The sequence below is a fragment of the Amphiura filiformis genome, chromosome 3 (genome assembly GCF_039555335.1).
Source record: "Amphiura filiformis chromosome 3, Afil_fr2py, whole genome shotgun sequence".
NCBI classification, from domain to species: Eukaryota; Metazoa; Echinodermata; class Ophiuroidea; order Amphilepidida; family Amphiuridae; genus Amphiura; species Amphiura filiformis.
The window spans coordinates 60,168,895-60,195,335 of NC_092630.1; the positions used below are offsets into that span (position 1 = coordinate 60,168,895).

Below are 26,441 nucleotides of genomic sequence, written 5' to 3' on the forward strand. Positions count from 1 at the left end.
TACACTTTTGGTGATTGACACTATATACAGCCCTGCCATGCTGCTAGAATTTCTCTCATGAGAAATGTCAAAATCGAACCATTTTGAGAAAAAAAATTGAGCCCACCACAAAGAGTTTGACTAAGAGAGTAGACAGTACAGACTACGTTTGCATGTCCTTCCTGATGGGGAAATACTGTTCCACCAGTTATTTTCTGTGTGTCAGGCAAACTTGGCTTAACTGCAATCTACCTTATGTGCAATAGTGCTAAACATGCACACCTTTATAACACTTTGCTTTTGAACCTTCACCAAATAATGCTGGAGGTACACTATTTGGTCCCCAGGCATGACAATCCTGTATGGCTGATTTCCCATAGAATTACAGAGTCCACTCTCTTAGTGTAACCTCTTTGTTAATCCAACATTAATAATTCTAATTTATCCTGTTAAGTTGTCTCACTTTTTCCACCTTCATAGTAAAAAAATGTACCTGACATTTTTTTCTTGTTATAATTTAGAACCAATTCATAACGTTTCAAACCTCATGTATTTAGTTTTCTACTTCAGAAAACAAAGTCACACACATATTTTGTGATTCGTTATCAATATCTGTAAGATATTCAAAATTCTTACAGAAAAAAATGTACAAACCTTACCTATTATTGAAGCATCTGATAATACTAAACATAATTCAGTTAGTAAATGGAAACATTCATTGTTTCTTGACATAATATGTAATAACAAACATACTTTGAATAATTCGATGAGAATCGCCATCATATTCGATAACGAGTTTGTTTTACTCTCAAAATACTAAAGAATAAAATAAAAAGCACTCTTTGAGGAGCCAATTTGTTTACAGAGTGAAAATTTCATTTTCAATCTCCAATTTCCTCTTTTAAGAGTGAGTTTTGTTTCCTGTTACTGGACTTTTGCGAGGTTGCACCAATCGTCTCCAAGAGATGCGAGACATGAAATTAACGTCCCACACAAAACCGCCAACAATACAACGGCAAGAAGATGTGGTTTCCAGGAAAATGAAATTTTATGAACATAAAAGTTAACGCTCAAATCTCAAATGAATGGCTGATGATACCTTGTAAAACAAAGGAATCACACAAGCTGAAAACGTCAGTTTCATGTCTCGAATTTTCAAGGAGATGATTAGCAGAACATCCCGAGTATATTCCATTAACCCTTGTATACAATTTGGCAGGCAACAGTAGCCGAGTTCAAATATTCTGCAGAACTCGAGCCACATAAGAAACATACAAAGATTTATTTTTTATATTTTTTTGTGGTTATTTCACCGAATCCACATATAATACTTGCTGTTAAACCTACTATATTTTTTGCACTTTCATAACATAAAACACAAATTGAAGAAAAATTTCTCATAAAAAAAACTAAAAACCTTAAGACGACACACGCACACACACAAGCAGAAGGCAATAGAAAACACTCACTTTTTGCAGTTTACAAATCGCACTCACTTTTCGTCTTTTTAAACTTTAAATATACATCACTTCATACAAAAGTTAAAAATAAGGCCTCAAATACATACATTATAATATATATACGTATATATGTATAAATAAATTAAATACACACATATATATATTATATTCCTAATTACTCTACAAGTTCTAGCTAGCTGTTGATATACTGAATAGTGTGTATACTAGGAATTGAAGTAGCGTTACCACGACAACAAAGAGACCAAAGGATTTGAATCCACTGCTGCCTCGTTTTACTATTCTTAGTGGTACAAGTACTCTGCAAAAGAAACAGAAAAAAAAGGAAAAATATACAACATATTATTAGTATAGTATAACAGTTCTAGTCCTGATTGATTGATTGATTGATTGATTTTATTCGATTAAAATTCAACATAAAATTACAGCAAAAAACAGAATATACAATATAACTTTAAATTACAAATACAATGTATCAAACAATGTTGAATTAAAATCTTGATTACCCAAGAAAGCCTCCAAAAGGGGGCTTATTTCCATTGGGGTCCAATTATAAAAACATATATTATATAATAAGAAAAGCACATTCAATTCAATACAGAATCAAGAAATAATCTATATACATATTTAAAGAGAAATTGAAAAATAAGCATATATAAAAACACTAAAAAAATACCATGAAATTATGAATTGGTTTCACTTAGGTACTAGGTAGGTCTTTATTGCACTTTTAAAACAATTCTGATTTTTGATGGATTTGATATGATTTGGGAGTGAATTCCAATCTTGGATCGAGGTAAAATAAAAAGTATTGCACGCTTGACTTTTGGCACGGGGAAGAATACAATTAAACTCACTGGAACGAGTGTTATAGCCATGTATATCAGAAAAGAGTTTGAAATTGTCCGAAAGATAAGAAACTGAGGTGCCATTAAAAATTTTAAAAACATGATTCATTTTAAGTTGAGTAACCCGATCTTTTACATAAAGCATGCGTAGTCTGTCAAGTTCCTGTTGCCCTATATGTGTCCGGGAGTCTAGGTTCAGGATGAATCTGACCATTTTGTTTTGTATAATTTGGAGTTTATTTTTGAGTTTTTGAGAGAGAGCCGAGTACCAGGAAGTGCATGAATTGTCAAAATGACATTGGATGAGGGCAGAACACAATGTTTTACGCGATTTTTCATTCAGAAACGAACCTTGTCTGTATAAAAATTTAAGCCTGGCACTAGATTTTTTAATGACATTGAAGGCAATTTCATCGCAAGACAAGCATTGATCTAGAGAAATACCCAGGTACTTGACAGAATGCGCACATTTAATAACTTCATCATTACATTTAACCACAAAATCAGTAGCTTTATTGAGTTTTTGTTTAGTACCAAAGAGGATGGATTCGGTTTTGCCAAGATGAAGGGAAAGCTTGTTGTCAGTTAACCACTCTCTACATGAATCGAGTTCTTTGCTAAGGGATTTACCAATTTCGCTAGGATCCTTACCAGAAATGAGGAGAGCACTGTCATCAGCATACAAAAGTAGTTTACAATTAACACTCATTGGCATATCATTTACATAACATAAAAATAAAAGTGGGCCTAAAATACTTCCCTCAAGGGACTCCACATGAGATGTTTAGAGGATCAGATTCCACATCATTGACACTAACGATTTGCTGCCTATTTGAAAGATTCCCTAGATCTGACACCCTTCCTGTCAATATTTATTATGTTATTGGACTGTTTTTACATTATTTATGTTTTGATAAATAAATTGTCATCTGTCTTTTGATGAATAAATGAAATTTGCAACTAAAAGGGACATATCGTGATCCACAGCCTCATCCCCATTTTCTCAAAAAAAAGTTGAGATTTTTATACCATGGAAACCTCTGGCTACACAATGTTTATGTACAAAAATTTTCATGTAGATTCATTCGTTTAGCAAAAATATCGTCAAATTTGAATAACGTTCTGGTGTACTAGAGCAAAATTACAACAAACAAATAAAATCAGCTTGTTACACTAGCAAGTGCCACACCGTTGCAACGGTCCACCCGGGGTGATGTAAGGCAGCAGGCAGGAATATTTATAAGTGTCACTTGGCATATTTAGGCCTGAGTGTCTTGTGCTGGTTCGTCTTCTTTATCTTCATTAAACAATCACATTTTCTTATACTGATTATGGTATTTTACAATCATGCAGTTTATAGACCACTTGACATCATTATTTATCGAGAAAAGGCAAGGGACTGGTCTATCGATATGCTTGAACGAACTACCACACTGTTCAATGGCTTTTTTTGTACTATATGAAATGTGGGGGATTTAAAATGCACATGCCTTGAGCAAACTACGATGTGTGACGCACACTGTAGGGCAAAGAACAATGAAAATTTGCGCGCATACTGCCGGGCAATGACGTCATATGTCAAGTGGTCTGTAGGATAACCCAATACAAAAGATAAGTTTGATCATGGGTTGATTATGTATAAACTTACCCTTTTATGAATAAAAATATAATGGCTGATATTCCAAAGAATTCCAACAAGGTGACATACAATGTCTGCTTTCTGCAAAACAAAATCATGGCAAAAGGTTAAGATTCAAATTTGGTGAAAAAAAACCATAAATCATGTTTACTTGATCTTTATTATATGTAAAGAGATTAGACCCCAACAGAAGAGACTCAGAATTACTGTTTTTGAGCTTGCGTGTTACAACGGTTTCCACACTTAGTAGTAAGCAAACATTATATCAAGCCTTTTGGGATCTCCTTTATAGAACCCATACCATTGCTCTTGTGTGTCAGCTTTATTTGTCTCATCAATATTTGAGTGCAAGCTGCGCTAATCATGCTCCCTTCCGATCCGCCGTAAAATATCTTATATTTCAGACTGTTTTTCTACATCACTTCAGGGGTTTGGAAGTCCATGATAAAGGGGAGGGGGCTAATTAAAAAGGGTCCTAATTAGGTTAATGGGCTATTCCATTTTGAAACCCATACTCCCCCTCTATTATGGCTTTACCTGTATCTTCCACAACAGGAGTGAGCATATCAAATAGAAGTTACCATATTGCCTATTCTATTTGAAATGCATACTCCCTCTGTTGAAGACTTACGCTAAATCTTCCACAGGGGTAGTGTGGATTTCGAATAGAATAGCTCAATTCAGTAATTGAGCATTATTTCTCCATCTTTCTTTCATGTTGATGCATAATTTGTCAATGAAATGTTCTGACTTGTTGAGTCATAAAAATTATGTTTGTCAACACGGTGCTCAATCACATGCAAAAATCATTGGAACACTTGATATTTTGAAGACCAAATTCCTGTGAATTATACATGAGGTGGGGTCATACTTGCTTTCTCCCCTTCCCTGCACGGAAACAACGTTGGAGCGGACATTTAGTGCAATCACCTTTCACTATTTTTCAGCATTCAACATTGATTAAGGGGAGCGGGGATGCATGAAATAAACAAAAGTCCCAATATTTTTTCGTGCATCGTCCTTTAACGTCAAAACAAAACAGAGCTTAATTATTTTCACGCTTGTGCAAAGAGCCAGTTTCAACTCTTGAACATTTGCTTTGACAAAAATGGCACATTCTTTCTTATTTATAAAATTTACATTACGTTATCCAATTTCAATACAATAACAATACAGCTGATAAATAAAAATAACTTCTTACTTCCAAGTGCCATTCTTTTCCACTGGGAAGAATTGCAAACTAGCATCATTTTGACCCTTTAGATGTCTCAGTCCTTCAATGGGTCCCTGTTCTCCTCTTCTCCCTCTGATAATCTCATTATTAGCTCCCGCTTGTCCTCCAGGAGCTTCACCTCCAAATTTAGGCGGTTGCTTTTCAACAACTCCTCCTTGTGCCGGTCTCATACCAGGCCTATTTTTGTCTTTTTCATCATCACTACTCTCATCTTCATCTTCGTTGTTGTCGTTGCCGTCCTCTTCCTCCTGAGCGTTGGCGTTGGCCGAGTTCTCATCTTCGTTCTCGTTCAGACCTGCATTTTCCTTGAAAAATGGTTTTACTTGTCCGTCGCCCAGTACAGCGCCATCTTTCAGGTAGTTGTAACGTTTGATTTCTTCGTCAGGGAGCTCACGAATTTCTTCCACCGTCCATAGACCATATAGTACATCACCTGCAAATTAACAAGTGTAAAGTTTTGACATTAAATCAAACTATAAAATACAAAGTAACTATGTGACATTGTATATAAGCATAATTTCACCATTTCATGCAATTACCAGTGCATCTCTCAAAACCTTTTGACAAGTTCTTTACATCCATGCACAGAATAAATGTACTCATGTCTGTAAAGCATATGCTTGTTATGCCTGTAATTGAAGTTTGAGATGAATAGAGTTGACCAGCTATACCCAATAGCAAATCATTTCAGAATTCAAGGCTTCTGATATACTATCAGGAACAGCTCATTAGTCCTAAGGGTCATTAGTCAGAAAAGGGATAAGGTCAGGGTTAATGTAAGGGTAAGTATTAGGATTAGAGTTATGGTTTAGAGGTTAATAACTGCGCATCGGTTATTTGGAGGGCATTGTGAAAAATCTAAACATTTTGCCTTTGGAACCAAGGAATTCCGAGGTCCAAAGCAAAATGTTTAGATTTTTCACAATGCCATATATTACCGATGCAAAGTTATTAACCTCATTCATAACTTTCGTCACTTTAATCTCTTCACCTTGCAAAATAACACAAAATTTTGCTCAAAAGTTTAAAAAAATAGATGATTTTTACATCTTCCCTTTCCAAAAATCGATCAGGCTAAAACAGATGACCAATAACAAAAGTGCGTATCACAATCTGTGCAAATATGGTAGCCTTAATCCAAATATGGCAGCCAGCCAGCAGTTTGTTGGGCGCCCAATCACGGCGCACACAGGAGTCAATTGTAATGCGACATTGGAACAATTACGCATTTTGCGGTCAATTGTGAGATATTAATGACCTCGATTTGCGTTAGCGTTTTACAAAATAATAAAATATGATTGGATCGTTTATTAATGAGGTTATGAATAGCTTTTGGGTTACAGTTATGTTTAAGGTTAGGATTAGGGACTAGGTTATAGGTTAGGGTTAAGTTTAGGGTTATTTTATTATTATGACCTCTGTCATTTCAATTTTGATTATGTTCCAATTGAGTCATTGCATAGGGTGTATACTGAAAAATACACCAGCCTGGAGCAGGGGGTAACGAATACAGCACCTCCGACCATACCACCATGCGGACGTTAGGGTTAACAATGTGGAGTTACAAGGCAATGGGTAAACACATCATAGTCCCAAATGAAACTGGAGTTTACCAAGACCAAAGTAAAAAATATTTCCATTTATGCTCCAACATAGATAAATTCAGTCACCAAACTGCTAAAGGTAAACTGAATATATTTTAATGATTCACATATCTGGTAACTGTTGGACGAAAACACCATTACTGCTAATACAATCACATGATTATTAAAACTTGCATGCATAAATATCAATAATATTACATGATGAAATGTCACATACATATAAGTTATATATAATGGTTAGTACAGTTAGTATAATGTGGAACAATGACTACTACTACCGAGTACTACAGTATTTATCCTACATACAACAAAAGTCAATAACATAAAAGCAACTGCACAAGGGGTATCCAAAAGTTTTAGAAATTACCCAGAAGTGAAGGAACTATATCGATGAAATTTTGTCAGTGTAATCACTGGTCTTTATGTACATTATGGTCCAAAAATGGTCACATAGGCTGCAAGCTGGAGACAATTGAGGCACACAGCGTGATTAAGTTCATGCATTTGAAGGGTTGGGCCTAAAATGCCCAGAAAATCTATGATGAAATGAAGGCTGTCTACAGTGATGATTGCCCGTCGCATGGCATTGTTACTTTTTGTAAAAGGAATTTCCAAACAGGCCAAATGTCCCTCACAGATGATCCAAAAAGTGGACGTCCATCACTTGCGGATGATGCGGCCACAGTGAAGAAAGAGGAGGATCTTATCATAAAATGGTTATGCGCTTTCCGCCCATCTAGCACCACCTGTTCAGAAAATAGACCAGTGATTACACTGACAAATTTTCATCAATACAGCTCCTTCACTTCTAGTGATTTCTAAAACCTTTTGATACCCCTTGTACACTCTTCTTTTTAGAAGTCCCCAGAAAAAGCCCACAGTCGGTCAATGTCCAGATTGACCACTGAGAAACTTCTTGGCAAATTTTGTGTCAGATTTTCTCTCAGAATGGGCTATTCCATACACCTCCCTATAGATAATATGACCTTAACCTTAACACGCCTGAGTACTACAAAATACTACTTGATATATGCGCTGTTCGTGCATGCATCCCACGTGGTGTGATGATGCAATCGCCCCAAGTGATATATAGGCACGGTTTCGCTGGCCAGCGAAGCCCAAGACCCATGGCAAAGTGTTGCCGAGCCAGTGGTTGGCAGGCGGGGGGTCTCAGGTTCAAATCCCACCCAGAGCAAACAACTTCTTTCTTTGTTTTCTCTCTTTATTCCTTCCTTCTTTCCCTTCCCGTCGCCAAAAAGCCCCTGGCGGGTTAGGGTTAGGTGACCACTATCGAAACTCAGTATAGGCTCAGTTAACCCATACACGCTTGAGTACTACAAAATACTACTTGATATATGCGCTGTTCAAGCGTGCATCCCACGTGGTGTGATGACGCAATCGCCCTAAGTGATATATAGGCACGGTTTCGCTGGCCAGCGAAGCCCAAGACCCGTGAGCCAGTGGTTTGGCATGCGGGGAGTTTGAATCCCACCCAGAGCAAACAACTTCTTTCTTTGTTTTCTCTCTTTATTCTTTCCTTCTTTCCCTTCCCATCGCCAAAAAGCCTCTCGTGGGTTAGGGTTAATCTACCACACAAGAGGGTGAATTTCAAATGGAGTTCCCTGATTGGGTGGCTCTATTTGAAATCTACACCCCCTGTGTGGGAGATTAAGGTCATATCTTCTACAGGCGGTATATGAATTTTAACTGGAATAGTCCAATCTCTGGAAATATTCTGTGCAGTTGTGTCAAACTATTTGACCACATTAGTGTGTATGTGTGGCATACAACAGCGTGGTATTAAACATGCTATGGATCTTGGCCCAAGTCATGTGTTATTAAGTTCTTGACTACAGCGCTTTTTGAACACTATGTTTTCAGTCCGTCATTAACATGCATCACACAAAGATGTGTTAGACAACAAATGATTAAGTCTAGAAAAAACCCTTCTTATTTATAATAAATAATCAATGTGTATCAATGGATTAGCAATAAGCATTTGTAGCAGGTTAGCTTGTTTGTCTTGTATTCACACTAATTCAGAATTTTTCTGATGTATCTAACATTATGGATAAAAGCTTTATTATGTCATGCATGAAGTCTTTAGAATGAAGTAACATACAGTTATGAATACTACACAATATAACATTATATATGATTGAAATAAAATGAGATATGTACAGAAAAAAAAAGATCATTATATCTATATAGTAAGAAAACTATAAGGACCATGTTTCTATCCTCATGTCAGCGTTTCTCCCTCTAACTTTAATGCACAGAGGATAGGACATAGAGCTTCCAATGAGGGACAATGGAATATCTATTTGAAATCCACAATCCCCCTGTGGAAGATTTTGGAAAGATCTGCCACAAGAGGAGTATAAACTTCAAATGGAATTAACACATTAGGCAGCTCCATTTGAATTTCATAACCTGAATCTTCCACAGAAGGAGGGTGAGTTTCAAATGGGGCTGCCTAAGGTGTTCAAACCATTTGAAATTCATACTCCCCTGTGGTAGATAATTCCAAAATCTTCTACAGGGGGAGTGTGGATTTTAAATGGATTAGCCCAATCTGGTGGAGGTCTCATTTCAATTTGGTTATTTCAAACCCAATACTTCATAGATTACATTCCTTTTGTATTTCGTACAGGATTCAGAGGGAGTAAGCATGGTAAGTGGAAGCAATATTCACCTTTTTATTGTACATTTTCTTTCTTTGATAACAGTCACCCAGTATGACCAGCATCAGGGTTTACTTTAATGCACAAATCACGAGTAAATGTGTTCACACACTTTACGTACCCCTTCAAATGCAAAGTGAAAAGTCCAACACGTACAAAATCTTGAAAACTAACACGTTCATATATTCCATGATTTTCATCTGGTTTTGATGGACGACAAAAATATACCCTTCTTATTATGAGAATGAATCATGGGATTATGGCTGCAGCTAGTGGTGGCACCAGTCAGTAGTAAAAAATAATATTTAGTAGCAAAAACAAAATTTTGGTCTGCATCCCCTCATCCACTTTTTAGATTCTTGAGCGTCCTGGCCTAAACAAATTTGAAATGGAGACCCACATTGGGTAATGTTTTCACAATTCACAATTGAAAGGGTAAAAAAAAAAATGGAAAATACTCCTTCAACAAAATGTTTAAAGAAAACCCTGACAAGCATGCTTTATTATAGCACTCTTAAAAAAGATTGAATTTTTTCAGATAATGTTCCACAATCCACAATTCAATTCAAGCAAATTTCTGTTAATTATAAGACCCACTATACACACAAACAAACAAACTTGACATTGCAGTGTCCATTTCAATTGATCCAAATTTCCGTTAAGACCAATGACACACACGAACAAACAAACAAAATTGACATTACAGTATCCATTTGAACTGAAGTTTTGTTTTCTCATGAATATTAGTCACAAATGTCACATAATAACAAAATGACACAATAAACTGATCACACCAATTTGGTAATTAAGCCATGCAGCATTTGGGGGTTCACATTCTGGTCCCAATCCTCAAACAAAAGTCTGACAACCTCCCATCCAACCATATATATCCAGAAATGGACCCTTGCATTTTACATGTACAATTTTTGCTGCCCAAAAATAAACACAGCCACTTTTAGCAAGCACACATAAATGATTGTGGCTTATATTTAAGAACATTATTTATGATGTTAAGTGAGTTAAGTGGCATGTTTTGATGATTTCCACATTCAGTGCAATTAAATGTCACAAACATCAGCATCAAGTCTTCATGATGTCTCCAACCACTACAAAACAGTTCTTTAACTGCTACTTCTTTTTAATTAGAATCAGTAAATGCATCTAAGATGACAGTAAAAAATGTCTGACAAATTAATCTTCCAACACCTTTTTTCCCCCATTTTGGCTGACCATGTCTTTCTTTTGTAAAATTGTACACATAATATGCTTATACATTTTGGAATTCTTAACAAAGACCAAACATTTCCACAAGAAAAAAGGGAAAAAAAAACATGGAGAAAACATTCATTATTGATACCAAATTTAGGTGAAACATCCATGCAAATTTGACCTGGCTTTACACTACAGGAAAAAAGGTATTTTAGCAGGTATCAGTTTAAGCTGAATATGATGATGTAATATATGAATGAGGTATCTAAAAAGCATGTCATAGAGGAGAGGGTTGAGACTTGGCTAGGTGGTGAGGCACTCGGAACATGCACACTGGTATAACAGCAAGGCACAGCAAATCAAAACCCAGACCCCTACCCTTGTGCTTCTCTGCTTGTACGTCTAACCACGTCCGTGTTTTCTGCTCCGTCAAATAAAGCTGTGCGGTGTACGGGAATGGTTCCTGTACGCCTCGCTGAAACAGCACTAGCGTCCACAGCCCCGGATCCATGGGACCGCCGCATGCTAGTGTATTTACAAATCTCACTGTGTCCGGCTGAAATGAGTTAATACAATAATATATAATACATGTTATTTTGTGCTTGTTACAAAATATATATATGGGAACAATAGTTTTACCTGGTTTCTTTTTGTTGGCTTGCTCCTCGCCAGCATGCAAGTTCCATCTTTGTGATCTGTCTGGCTTCTTGGTTAAAAATACCTGGGCAGTATAGGGGAATGGGTCTTTAACATTAAGCTGGAAGAGCACTACTGTATACAAGCCAGGTTCAAGACGTGGACCACAATCCAGGCGTCGAGTCATAAGCTGGGTGCTGCTTTGTACCTAAAATAAGTATAGGTTAAGAATATGGAGAGGTAAAAATCCGCAACCCCCAATTAAACATGCACACAGAACGGTAAATACCAAGAGTGTTCCCTCTGAGCAGTGGCGTAACTAAACGTTTGCAATCGAGGGGCCATGGGAGGAGGCAAATAGGGGTTGAAATACCAATTCTTCATTGAAGCATGTACAAAATTTCAACTTATTGGGGGTGGCAGCAGGGGGAGGAAAGGGTTCTAATCAGGGGGACCTCCTATCCCTCACTGAATACGACAATGACTCTTAGAGGCCAAGTGTTGTGATTTTGGTAGAGTGAAAATTTGATTTAGAACAAGAAACCATCATTCTCAATGAAAATTTGTACCTTTTTGCCAAAATTGAGCTATTTTTGAGAGGAAAAACACAAACAATTCTTGAGAGAGTGAACACTGAAAAACCACCACCGTGCCAAGCATCATTAAAGGCTTTTATCCAAGCTCCACTTTTAAATTGACCCAATAGAACACAATTAATGTATTGCGCATTAAAATTATTTGCTATAACATAATCATAAACTATTATTTTGATTTTTCTAAAAATCCAACACCATCAAAGCAAGAAAGCAAAAACATTTCCCTCACATAGCAACAATATGAGCACTTTACCATACTAATATTTTGAAAATACAGAATTTTCCTGACACCACATATAAAGTGAATCATGCTTAAAATATGTCCTCCTATCCTCATACACACCAATAAGATGTCTACCCTGCTTGTACTTATATTGCAACATTAACACCCTACAGTGTCTGCCAGAAAAATTATAATGAAATAATTGGAGCATATCTTCCACAGAGGGGGTATGAATTTCAAATGGAATTAGCACATTAACCAACACTATTTGAAACTCACCCTCCCTCTGTGGAAGATTCAGGTTGAATCTTCCTCAGAGGGTGTATGAAATTCAAATGGAGCTGCCTAATGTGCTTATTCCATTTGAAATTCATACTCCCCCCTATGGAATATATTTCCAAAATCTTCCACAGGGGTAGTATGGATTTTAAATGGAATAGCCCAATTATTCATTTCCTGGCAAGCACTGTAACAACCGATCAAACCATGAAAGATACAAAAACCATCCCGATCCTTCCTTGCATCGGGTTAATACAAGCATTCAAGTAAGTATACCATGTTAGATACATACCAATGCATTAGTAAATGTTTCCTGTGCCATTGCAACAAACTAACAAATCATACAGAAAAGTATTCAGTAAGAAATAATACTTGAAAAATAATACGAAAAAGTACCTTTTTTTACATACTTTTTTTTCTGGCTTGGAAGTAGTATATTTTTGGCTTTCAAGTTATTTTGAAATATTTAACATCTTATAGCAAAGTTTACTAACTCTTATACCATGGGAACGGCAGACACTTTCCAGCTGGAAGTCAGATTATTATCCACAATACTCTTGGGGACAAGTGACCCCCCCCCCCTCTGTATAGGCTCTTTCTTGTTTCCCCTATAGTCGGAATAGTGGAACAGTCTCTCCGCTTTGTATAGCTCGCCATGGTTCCACCGGCTATGGTTGAAGCAGCTGCTTTAAATTGTTTTTTCTAGTTTTTGCGACTATACTGACTAATGTTGAAGCAGCTGTTTTCCCCGGTTGGATAAATTGTTTTTCTCTAGTTTTCTTTACAATACCGGCTAATATTGAAGCAGATGCTTTCCCCGGTTGAGCAAATTGTTTTCCGCTAGTTTTCTCGACTATACCAGCTACGGTTGAAGCAGCTGCTTTCCCCGGCTGGACAAATTGTTTTTCTTTAGTTTTCTTGACTACTCCGGCTAATGTTGAAGCAGCTGCTTTCCCCAGTTGAGCAAATTGTTTTTCTCTAAGTTTTCTCGACAATACCAGCTAAGGTTGAATCACCCGATTCCCCTGGTTTAGCAAATTCTTTCTTCTAATTTTTCTTGACTATACCAGCTCATGTTGCAGCAGCTGCTTTCCCCAGTTTAGCAAATTGTTTCCTCTAGTTTTCTCGACTATACCAGCTAATGTTGAAGCAGCTACTTTTCCTGGTTGGGCAAATTGTTTTGTGTTTGTTTGTGTGTTGGCTATAAATTGGCCTCATACAGGCCTTGAGCTGTTTTGATACAAATGCCCGAAACATTAATCAACTGTTTATCATGGTCAGGATAACTAAACCTGCTTTAATTCAGAAAAAATATGTGAGAAAACAAGATTCCTACCTTTTGCAGCGATGGTGGTGGTTTCTTATAGGCAATAACCACTTCAATAAAGCACTTGACATCACCGGTGGGACTGATTAAGGTAGCATTGAAGCGAAGTGGTTCCTTCTCGGGTGTCTTTAATTTGTATGATGCAAAATTGAAACTGTCCGGAGAGCGACCTTCATAGCTATCATCTGAAATAATGAACACATTTGTCATTGAGGGATTCAGTAATATAATCTTTATCAATGTTATTCAACTCAGATATTAATTAATCACTGGCATTAATCCTTTCATATGTTTTAATCATATGGTATTATTTAACACTTTGTAATTCATAATAATTTTAAGCTTACATCGGTCATTTGTCTTTCCAAGAACAAGCTTCATTTTTTGCACACAGTCTCTGCAGGCACAGAAGATATCTTACCCTTCCCAGAATCCATTGCAACATGATGCATCACCTCATTACAGCAGCAAATGATACTCCTATTACTTTGTACAAGTTCCCTTTGTTTTTATGTTAAGAATAGAATGGCTAAACATGGGTCAGTTGTCAAGAAATAAACAAGTCTGGATGTGCTCTGCTCATTGAGGTACTTTTTGTCACTATCGACCCAAATTTCACTAGATAGCAAATGAGAACAGAAAATTGAAATTAAAGAAATGCATTGTGGGAAGTGTAAGATATCTTCTCTGGTCTGCAGGTATTTACTACAGTGTATCACAGGCAGGCATAGGATAAAGGATTTTTTGTCGGGGTGCGTTCTTTCCAAATACAGACCTTTTCAAGAGAAATCATCATTCTGACCAAATTCAGACCTTTATCCCCTCTAAAACTGATTTTCAGAGCCTATATTGCAGTCAAATTTCATTTGACATTTTGACATGTGTGGCCCAATTTTGCATTTTTTACAGATAAAGCAGACCTTTTGCCGACTTATGGGGGGTGTCGCACCCGCACCCCCTGGCTACGGGCCAGATCACATGCCTGATCTTCTCATTGTTCTCATCTTACCTGGTATTCCTTCTACCTCGTTGCATTCTGGAGCTTCAGGAATCTTATCAGATAGGTTGATATAGGATGTCAGGTAGAGTACAGAGCCACCAGCAGGTTCCGTAGGAATTGGTTGGATAGGTGGAACTTGAGTACGCTTCCTGAATACATGAGAACAAGATTGATTTTAGGATTAGGTTGACTAGAGAACAGAAATACAAAAATTGTACTACTACTACTAGGTGACACTTACTTGAGTATGCATCTGAAAAATATCAAACTTGGGACTATGCATATAATATCAAATAGAGTGAGGGTTCTTAATTATACTTGATCACAGGCCATGGAAAGCTACATAAGACTTGTGTTTGAGGGCCAATACACCTCGTGTTGCTATGTTTACTGTAAATTTCTGAGTTGCTCAAGGGTTAGCCACCATTGGTCCATGGGCAGGATCTGGACAGCAGGCCGCCTACTTAAACCCCTGAAATAGAGGTTTAAAACTGGACTGATAGAACTGACTTAATTATCATGTCAAATACAGAACAGAGCTACCAACCAGTGTTACAGAAACTTTTCAGTGCCAAGGCATTGGCTTGCCAGGTTGCGGATTCCCAAGTAGCCCAGTTTTTAAGCTTCCAAAACAATATCGGATATTTGAGCGGATTAGCCGAATTTAGAGCGCAAATCACACAACTGGGCGGAAAAGAACCTGACTTAAAAACTTCCGGTTCATAATGTGAAGTTACAGACCGATGGTCACAAAACCCATTGTAATTGCAATTTGGAGCTTCAGAGACTCAAAACCTTTAAAATTCGCCTACATTGAAAGGAAAATACGTCAAATTACTGCTGCAGCCTGATACTGGCAAAAGTAGCCCAATTTTAGGCAAGTAGCGGCATTCTCTTTTTGCCCAATTGCACGCCTAAGGTGTGGCGTTGGCATCACTAATACCAACAGGTTATAAAAGACAAGTCTGGAGTCAAAGCATGATAAAATAGCGCACACATATTAAACATTATCTCACAAGAAATTGGTATTACCTTCATGTAAGCATGCTCAGAGTTAGCCTAGTATCAAGGATTATACAGCTTACGGAATAAAGCTGTCTAATTCCTCAATGAAGTCTTGAGAATAGGCCAATTTCATGTGTGCTTATATGAAAGATTTTCCTGGATGGGCACTTATACTTACTGTAGCCACTGGGCTATTCCAGTTGAAATCCATACACCCTCTATGGAAGACATGACCTTAATCTCACACACAGGCAGTGTGAATTGCAAATGGGGCTACCTTAATGGGCAACTCCATTTGAAATCAACACCCCTGTGTAGGAGGTTAAGGTCGTGTCTTCCATAGGGGGTATATGGGTTGTAACTGGAACAGCCCATTTTATAATACTTACCCTTGGGTGCCTTGTTTGGATGTGATATACAATGCTTTAATATGACCCCTGCTGAAACACTTTGTACGGCTTTGATGTACCTGTAACAGAAATAAAAACAACCGTTCAGACAGGCATCTTCAAGTGTTGTTTGTAGCACATACAACCCTACTTGATTTCCATCTTTGAATCTATTTTGAATTTATTTGAATTGATTATTCATCATTCAACTTAATTAAGACTCCAAAACAGCTTAAAGGAGCTTATTGACCTACTCTTTCACATCTAGCATGAAGATTCAAAGGCACATTTCCCTTTAAAGGCATATTACAGGGCAAATATACTCAAATCTAAAAAGCTACCAATTAAGGCAATAGAAACAAATTAGTTTGATCTTTCAATCAACCATCGATGCTTGTTCGATCCGTATTATTTATGAAATCAATTAATTGACTATTGTTAATTGTAATAACATATGGATCTCTGCATGTATTGATATTGACCAATATAAATTTAGCATTAATTCTGATTAATTAGTTGTTATTTCTTTAGTAACAAGCATCGAAGCAGCATCGACGGTCGGTCCAAAGATCGAACAAATTTGTGTCTGTTGCCTAACCTAACTTAAACATTATCAGAAACGTTCAACTTAAACAACCAAATTAAAAAACTAATAATTTTACAGACATTACAGAATTTTTAAACATAATTATTAAGATGGATGCATGCAGAAAATAAAATATTTATAACAAATGCATGATTCCAAAAGGTTATAAACTTAACCTTAACTTAACCCTCACCACACCAATGTCGACTGCAGACGATGAGTTCCAAATTTTCTTTAGAATTTCAAAAAATGTCAGAATTTTACATTTTCATGCCCATATTTGGAATCAGCATGAAAAAATCATTATAATGAGTACAAACAAGCCCAGTATTAGTTCAGCGGATCTTGATATAGCTCTTGATATTTTGAGAAAATCTCTCAAAACTCGTGACTTTTTATGTTAAAGCCTAAGGCTAGCACGCAAAGTATTAAGCATATCAAATACATTGAACTTAATCATCCAAAACAATAATGCTTTAAAAGACATTACTTCATTAAGGAGCATGGCAAATGCAATTTATGAGGCGTCTGCTACATCCTGCATTTTTGATTTGCGCTCAAAATAATGACCTTTTTTTACAAAACAATGTTTGTGAACACTAGAGTTCTATTAAAGTCATCTTCATGCATGCATAATTGTTGACCATCTAAACCTCAACTCGTCTTTTGAATTCAAAGAACTTTATTCCCAAACTTACCAGCGAGGTCCTTAGTATTCTTCTTTCTCCTGTTTTTGATTCCACCTGGAATAACAAGAAATCAAACAAAAATTGAATCAATAACATCAATTTCAATGATAAGTAGAAAAGTAAGGAGATGGATAGCAACGTTTGCACAGTATTTTTTGTGGGACATGAGAGCACATATGAAATATTGAATTGCATTCTGAATACGAGGAATGTCCTGCTGATATCAAATCTTGAAATTTGCAATGTAATACAAATTTTATGACAAATTCTTTTAATTGATATTTTTTAATTTTTGATATTTAACAGTCCCCGAAGATATGCACTGAAGTGTATATAGCTGGGAGGAAAAGCCAACCATCAATTGAAAATTTTGACCTTTCGTATTGAAGATATACATTTTCTTCCCCAAAAATACTATAAAATTTGCATAAATTTACATAGGTAATATATACACATATATGTTTATACCTGTAAGCATTCATTTAAAATGGTTTTAGATCATAGTCTAGTCATTGCCTTTTTAATGGGCATCCAAAAAGTATAAAAGATTAAGACATATAATTCACTTTTATTTATTTAAATCTGCTATTTCTGGTACAAATTGGCATGTTTATTAACCATCCAGAAATTTCTAGTCATTGAATCTGTTATTTTATAACCTATCTTGTGAGGACATTGTTTGATTATTTCCAACGATGTCCATGAAGTACTGTTTTGTATCTCATATGAATTGCAAAACTACTATTAGAGAGTTCAATTGTTCCTCACTGACGGCAAGCTGTGTTTTGTTTGCTTTAATTTTCTTCTGCATGCCACAACTAAGTACTTGGCACAAGATGGCCAAGCCAGAATCCGAGGTGGGATCAATGATTTGGGCCAGAAAAAAATGGCACTGTCTGGAGGAAATGGTTGAAATTGCATAGAAAAATATGTGAATATTTTGCAGAGTGATAAATGGTACATTATGTGAAATTAAAAAAGGAATAAATTTCGTGGGAAAATTACAAATTTTATACAATTGCAAAATAAAATCTTTATTTAAAGTTGGTGATAGTACGACTTTAACCAATTGAAGCTGCTGACTCAACCATATCCAGATCCAGATACTTCTATTTCAAAATCAAGGGGAAAAATCAAGTAGCACTACTGAAACCAGACTGGTATTTAAAATCAAGTTAGCAAAGTAGTCAAAATAAAATAAAATATTTGTATATTTTTGCGAGCATGAAATCTGCCATGTAGCATGTTATAAGGAGAGAAAGTCTAAGTCGGGAGAAACAATTGCGGGATTTCACAGCGCTAAATTTGTTGAGCCCTGCTTATCACTTACTATTCCTAAGAAGCTTAAAGTATAGCGACTCAAAAGAGAGCGAGCTTAATTAAAATTTCTAATGAATACTTAAGAAAACATACAACACTATCTGTTTGATGAAATGAATGCATAATCAGGTCTTGTCGCGAGACAGAGGATAATCAAAAGGGGACATTGGATGTGTTATTGATTAAAATAAAGCTTTGCAACATCTATCTGATAAAGATAAGCGATTTCACTCCTTTAGTGTTTGTTACCAGACGTGGGTTTGTTTAGTTTGGATCTTAATTAGATTTGGTTTTGAACTCTATAAGAGTTTTGGCCTTGCTGTGAAAACAATAAATGAATAAATGGAATCCTGAATGGGCTATTCCAGTTAAAGTCCACACTACCCCTGTGGAAGATTTTGGAAATATCTTCTACAGGGAGAGTATGTTTTTCAGATGTAATTGCTCAGAGTTAATCATTTTGAAACCCATACTCCCCCTGTATTGTGGCTTTACCTCTATCTTCCACAGCTGGAGTGAGTATTTCAAATGGAAGTTACCAAACTGTCTATTTTATTTGAAACTTATACTCCCCCTGTGGAAGACTTTAACTAAATCTTCTACAGGGGTTGTGTGGATTTCAACTGGAATAGCCCAGTGTGAGTATGAAAAGGACTCAGGTGTGAAAGAGATGAATTGATCAGAAATACACAAAGATTGGACAGGAAAATTTGATAAATTAATTTAAGAGCTTGACACAACATGTAGTGAGCAAAGTGGATATGAGTGAAATGTAAGAAACAGATAAAAACTAGAGTCAACAGACGCTGAATACAAGCCGCAATTTGACCCCTATAACTTGACCCCTGGGTTACGGATGGGGTCAAATGCTCTTGCATTGTGCTTAGGATGTCATAAGAAATATTCCTGGTGAATTTAAGCTTAATCGGAACTTATACATGGATTTTGATTTTTTGAAAATTGATGATTGACCTTTTGACCACCTTAATGACAATTAAAAAAAATAAAAAAAAAACCTTATGTACACCGACAAAATGCATTGTTCCAGTTTTAATTAAAAAATTCTACTATGTTCAGTTGTTGAGATAAAAATTCTTGAAGTTATCTAGCTAAAAACAGGAAGTGACCCCTTAATGACCTTTGACCCCCAAAATAAAAATACCGTGCATACATCAGATAACACTAATTCATGTATGTTGGTTATATTATTCTGGTCTGTTTACATTTTGAGATAAAAATGTTTTGAACATTTTTGATAATTTTGGTTTTTGACCGGAAGTAACCCCCTTAATGACCTTTGACCCCAAACTGTAGGCATCCGGAAGACCCTGGATAGTAGCAATGCATTTGTCCTAATAGCGACTCTCTGCTATGTAATTTGTAAAGACAGTGAATTTTTGAATATTTTTTAGACTTTGACCAGAAATGACCCCTTAATGACCTTTGACCCCTTATCTGAGCACACCCTATAGACACCGACTAAAGTCGAGTCACATGATATAACCATGTCCTCATCGCATGAAATTTGTGGAAGGAGCAGCATTTTTTGTGAAATCACATTTTTGACCATTATAGCTAGGTCAAAGGTCAGCGAGGTCAAAGTCAAATGGAAGGTGTGGCCTAGCCCAATGGTCATTTGGGTCAACTTTGGTTGAAATCTGTCAATCCCTTGCGGAGCTACATGCAGTTGATTGCGGTTGCCAGAAGAAAGAAGAAGAAAGAAAGAAAGAAGAATTGAGAAGAGACAGCACAAGCCGACGTTTGACGTCGGCTTGTAAGGAAGAATGATGATAATATGGAAAGAACATTTCGTGATCATCCCCCACTTTTCTCTAAAAAAGTTGAGATTTTAATACCACCGGAAACCTCTGGCTACATATTGTTTATGTACAAAAAAATTCTTGCAGATTAATTTGTTAAACAAAAATATTGTGAATTACGTACTGGTACACCAGAAAGATAATACACATTATCATGCATAACTTGCTACCGCAAGATTGGATCAACTGAAATTATGGGAATAAGCTTTGTTTGTGGCTATCTACCAAAAAATTTCATAAAAAGAGGTGCTATGATCATGAAATACTCCTTTAAGAAAAAGCAAGACAGACAGATGCAAGACAAAGTGAAAAGGGACAGAGCTAGACAAATAGAGAGCGGAGCAAATGAGCTTGGTCTCCCACAGAAGATCATTTCTCCCCTACTCGGCAGGCTTTTGGAAAATACCCCATAGGCGTAGATCCCAGGGGGATGGGGATAAATCCCCCCAATATTTTGCCAGAGGGGATGGTTCATACAATCATCCCTCCAATGTTGACACCTGTATGTGGGTTTCTGACCAAATTAACCTCATATTTGGCCACTGTAGCCCCAAAAGTGCAAATTTGTGTGCGCTTTACGTGAATTTATTCAAATTTTCCACCAAATTTCACCAGTTTAGCTTCAATATGGCAAAATTGTTGGTGCACTACACACGCATTTGTAACATAAACTTATTCTGTCGCCAAAAGGTGATGAATTCGCTATACTTCGAGAAATGTTTTCCAACCTCATCCTCCCCAATGTCAAAAAGAAATCTTCCTTGGGGCCTTCAACATTACTATTGCTAGTCAATAGCAGGTCAACAGAAGAGAGTGGATCATCAGGGTCAAGATAAGATCATCAACACTTACCACAGAGAAATCTAACCAGTATCTAACATCATGGACTAGTTGATTCTTAGTGTTATACACTGGCATACAACAAGGGTCTAAAGGTAGCATTTGTGGAACCACTCGCAGCTTTAGTAAATCTTCCACATAGGCCTCAGTCTCCCAGGATTCACCGTATTCTGCTTCTAATGCAAGACTGACCATTTGTCTGAAAGCGAATCAAAAAAGTATGATTATCTCGAAACATGGCTGGTGAAGTATGGAATGTGTTTACTAAAAACAAATTGGAAAAAAATTACCAAAATTTTTTAATTTTGTATCCAAAATGAGTAAAATTATAATTTGTGTTCACTTCATAATCCATTTAAGATTTAAAATACACTCGTTTTGTATACATTTCTTATTGAAGTGAACACAAATTTTACTAATATCAGATGATCTGAATATTTTACCGATGACGCAAATATCGATCAGATCCGATTATAGGTTCAGCCTTAATATTTATTAAGCATCACTTGGGCAATCTGCAAAAAATGTTAGTTTCACACTCTATCAGACCTTTGCAAAATGCAGTTTTCATTATTATAATTCTTATATATCAAAAACAAGCTCTGAAACAAGCTTTGTGGGGGAAATTATTCTCAAATATTAATCTCAGCTACAAATTCATAAAATTGTGAAAAAAAAATTATAAAGTATGACAAAAATGGTTTCGCTTGCCCAAGATCGCAATAGTTGAAGAAAGCTTGTAGTCGCCTGCTCCACAGCCGACTGATAATGATGATGACAACAAACCACTTGTGGGGAGAGTTGTATATTACATTTTTGGAAAGCAGGAAATGCCAAGTTGCCCGTGATAGAACTGGCCCAGAACTTGGCACTCAACAGGCACTTCACATTAAACCAAATAAATAAATATGTAAATAATGGTTTCTAAAGTGCATAATGCACACACATTTAATACTGACTGCAGGACCTTAGAGACAGTTTAATTTTAGAAAGATGACCTTTTATTTAGTTTTAGAAAAAAAATGTGCAAATATTATCAACAAAGCTAACACTTTATCTTCAGAAAGTTTTTGTCACCAAATTTTCTTAAAATTGTGTTGAGGAAAGGTTGGTGACCTGACAGACAGCCACATCCCCCCACATTACCCCCTCAAAATTGAGATTTTGGCATCCTGAAAAAAGTCAAAACTTTTCTCATAACAAATACTTACCTGAGCATTTCCTCTGTAATATGTTTATGTCTTAGTTCTTCATAGTACTTTCCTGCAGCAATCTCCAAAGCATATAATCTGACTGGGCTGGTCACGTCCCCATCAAACTTGCGTGCAAAGGCTAGGTTGTTAGCTTGTAGGAGGATTGTGTCCATGTCACCTGGTTCAAACTTGCCTGGACCCTAAAACACAATAATTGGTAGTCGTGTAAATTAGTTGTAATTTATAGTATTACTGTACAGATCTGCATCTCACATTTTGCTGTTTTAATTATGTTATGTACTTGCAGGGCCTCCATTGAAATCAGTGCTTTGTCATTGAAGGGGCTACCCTACCCATAGAAAATTATAAATAAATAAATGTTGGTCAAAGGTAATATCTCTCTGCTTATGCTATTTATGCAGTATGTATCTTGTAATGTAGTCTGTTTCCTTTTTAATATGTAAATAACTTTCTATACTTCAATTATTTCACTTGGTCCCCCACAAAAGTCTTATTCCTATTGTTCAAAGCATACAGAGATCTGCCACTATCTAAACACACTTTCAACGATTTACAACCAGATGCTATTGTCTCACTAGTTATGGATTGCGGGGTTTGGAAAAACTTTGTAGTCGCCTGCTCTGCAGCCGAATGAAATGAAATAAATGAATGAATGCTCAATATACATGATATACATACACCAGCAGACTGCACTATGATAGAGTTTTCGTCATCAAATTGACCTAATTCTGCCCATTGATCAATCCCTGGCAGAAGTTTGGAGCAAACAATTTTACGCACATTGTCTCCGCAAGTTCCTTTACTACATGGGGTACGGAGACGTCCAAGAGGCGTAAGCAACTGTTCAAATTACTTTTTCAGTCGGCATTATTTAATGCCAGTCTCGAGAGATGATTCTTACCAAGAATCCGCTCAACCTCATATTTATAGACTTCTCATTGTGGTCAAAAAAATGGAAATATATTTTCATTTGTTTAAACAATTTACACAAGTCTGAAGCTTATTTTTTAGGTCAAGTACTTAAGTCAATCAAATAAGAGTAAATATTATGTGGGTTTATATCGCACGACTTATCAAGCGCAATGTATGCTCAAGGCGCCGATGTGAAGTGTATGTACTGTAGTGTAACAAGGGAAATAACAGGGGCAATAACGGGACAAAATAGGATAGGAATACGGAAAAGAGGCTCAATGTTGAATGTTACATAACAGAAACATACAAAATTTTGAGTCCAGCCAGGGAAAAAATAATCAGAGGCACAGCATTTGCCTTGGTGCCCCGCAAAATGTGTAACTTTGGATGCATTCTTTAGCATGTGATTGCCTTGATGCCCTAGCAGGCTAAAGCAGAATTGCCTGGCTGCCCTCGCAAATGCTAAAATGAACTTTTTTTTCACTGTGAGTCTCACATTTTAACCCTGTCTTGATGAAAACCGTCACATAATGTTAACTTTTGACAATTTCACACCAAACAGATACCAATTTTAACGATTTTGAATTCTGCATCCTTCTAAATTGGACAAAAGAATCCACATTTTTACAAAATAACCAACTTCTGTCTATTTGAAGGATGAAATTGAGGGAGAGACAGCGATAGACAGAACAGACTGATAGAGTCAAACAGATGGAGAGAGAAAGAGCCAGTAAGGGAGAGTGAGTGTGTGTGCAGGGGGGGGGACAGACAAAGCAACAGACAAACAGAGAGAACAGACAGATAGAGAACCAAACACAACTGATAGAGAGCGTGAGAGAGTGCATTTGTTTCCACTGCCCATTTGGATATTTTTGTGTTTTTCACACCAAAGTAGGACTTCATGAATAAACTTTTACAGCATAACCCCCTTCTAAATATGCCAGAAATGGTCTTTTTACAAGTGAGGATCTTTTAGGGTAAGTTTTTAACTATGTGAAAAAAAATCGGCAAAAAGTCACCGGTTGGAAGTTAAAAAATTAAAAATTATGTGTGGGGGGAGAAACAGGCAGACTGACAGATTGACAGACACACAGACAGAGAATAGACACATGGAGAGCCAGGGTGAGAGAGTGAGATGGGAAGATAAATAGACAAGAGAAAGATAGGGAGAGAGAGAGAAAGAGATAGATAAGCAGCATACACAAATCAAAATTATTGACCTTGTAATTTATGACACTTTCATCTTAAATTCTCTGCAAGTTATTTTACTTTGATAATGGATTCTATTTTGGTGCTGAGCAAAATCCACACAATTGTACAATGGATGCTAACATTTTATAATATGCTGCTCCAGGTGACTTCCTTATGCATCAAAGTTGAATGATTGCAAACAAAATATACTGCAAAAACAAGCCTAAATCAGGCATGAATAATCTAGTTGGTATATACCGATAAGCTTATGATACTCTCTCCTTAGAGATGAACTCCTATATCAAAATGTTGCTGGTAGGGTTTCAATCTATCTTGTTGTTGGATGTGCATTTGCTGTGAAGTAGAAAATTGTCTAGTAAAGAAACCTAGGAGTAACTAAATAGAAATAAATGTGCACAGGAAAAGTACAAGCGATATTTTGCTATCAGCACCATATAGAACCAAGTGGATATTTACTAGGAATAAATCCTCTCTACTTATTGAAGATAATGTTTAAGGGGAATGAAATACACTACAAGATTCCTATTGTGGCTAACAACACAGAGTACCTACACAGTACCAATGCCACTACTGCACAGGGGACAGGACCCACCAGCAGTGGTACAAACTACACTGGTACTCTCCTGGAACTGCACAGTACCAGCAAGTACCTTAGGGACAGTGTACTTGTGCAGGCAGCTGCAAATAGGAAATTGGTGGTGTACAAATGAAAAGGTAAAGGAAATAAAGATAAAAAGGACTATGAATGAGCAGGGGAGTGACGGCGGACTAAAAAGGTGAAGAAGTTTGGATGCATGGTACAAAGGATAATAATTTGGTTATTTTGTGGGTGTCTCATTTATCTGACAGAGAAGTAGGCAACAGCTTCCGAGAAAGCAGCAAGTGTTTTGAAGAATTTAAGTGCCTTAAAAATGTGAAGTTTAAAAACCATTGTATCCAAATTATATATATCTTAGTCCTGATTCACATTAGCCGACGCACAAGCCCTGATCATTGCTTGTAAACAAGTAAACAAAAGTGTCATGCAAAGCTAAATAAACTGAGCTCAAAAAGAAACTTATAATTTTTCACAAGGTCATATCTTGAAATCCTGTCCATCATATTGAACCAATATTACACACAGATTTACTTCAATACTCCTCTCTTAACACATGTCAGTAACCAAGCAGTTATCCAACTGACACAACAGCAAAATGCACTGACATGGGACAGCTTCCTGGACCACATTCACAGCCCAGCCCTGTTTCATGAAAAAAGTGTATGAAAAGCAGAAAGCAGCACTGTTTTATCATCTGTGCAAGGATCTTGTGTGCATTCTCACAGATTTTTTGTCCTGGGTGTCAAATGTTGGGCTGTGAAAGTGAAGGAAATCCAGGAAGCTGTCCCATGACAGTGCATTTTGCTGTTGTGTCAGTTGGGCAACTGCTTGGTTACTGACATGTGTTTTGAGTAGAGTATTAAGGGCTGGGGTATGAACGCGTTGGACAGTATTTATTTTGGGACATTAGAGCACATCAGACATATCGAATTGCATTCTGAATACGAAGAATGTCATTCTGATATCAAATAATTTTGATTTTTTGAAATTCGCAATTTAATACACATTTTATGGCAAATCATTAAAATTGATATTTTTGATATTTAACAGTACTTGAAGTAAACTTTATAAATCTGATGATTTATACTTAAAGTGTATGTAGGTGGGATGAAAAGTCGAC

The 26,441-nt window shown here is 36.6% G+C and overlaps 1 protein-coding gene across 2 annotated transcripts in view; it reads right to left on the bottom strand.

The window, feature by feature from the left end:
* Positions 1 to 363: 363 nt before the first annotated feature.
* The window catches only part of LOC140148866 (uncharacterized), a 180,775-nt gene continuing 154,697 nt past the window's right edge, over positions 364 to 26,441 (bottom strand). The window contains exons 12-21 of one of the 2 annotated variants that reach the window (XM_072170952.1): positions 22,597 to 22,778; positions 21,398 to 21,584; positions 17,415 to 17,459; positions 16,131 to 16,210; positions 14,746 to 14,885; positions 13,746 to 13,921; positions 11,054 to 11,231; positions 5,146 to 5,611; positions 3,954 to 4,025; positions 364 to 1,758 (exon numbers count right to left, since the gene is read on the bottom strand). In XM_072170952.1, the coding sequence (XP_072027053.1) occupies positions 1,629 to 1,758; positions 3,954 to 4,025; positions 5,146 to 5,611; positions 11,054 to 11,231; positions 13,746 to 13,921; positions 14,746 to 14,885; positions 16,131 to 16,210; positions 17,415 to 17,459; positions 21,398 to 21,584; positions 22,597 to 22,778 (1,656 nt within the window). In that variant the 3' untranslated portion in view covers positions 364 to 1,628. Of the gene's footprint in view, positions 1,759 to 3,953; positions 4,026 to 5,145; positions 5,612 to 11,053; positions 11,232 to 11,314; positions 11,520 to 13,745; positions 13,922 to 14,745; positions 14,886 to 16,130; positions 16,211 to 17,414; positions 17,460 to 21,397; positions 21,585 to 22,596; positions 22,779 to 26,441 lie in introns of both variants that reach the window. The other variant, XM_072170953.1, reaches the window with a different exon arrangement.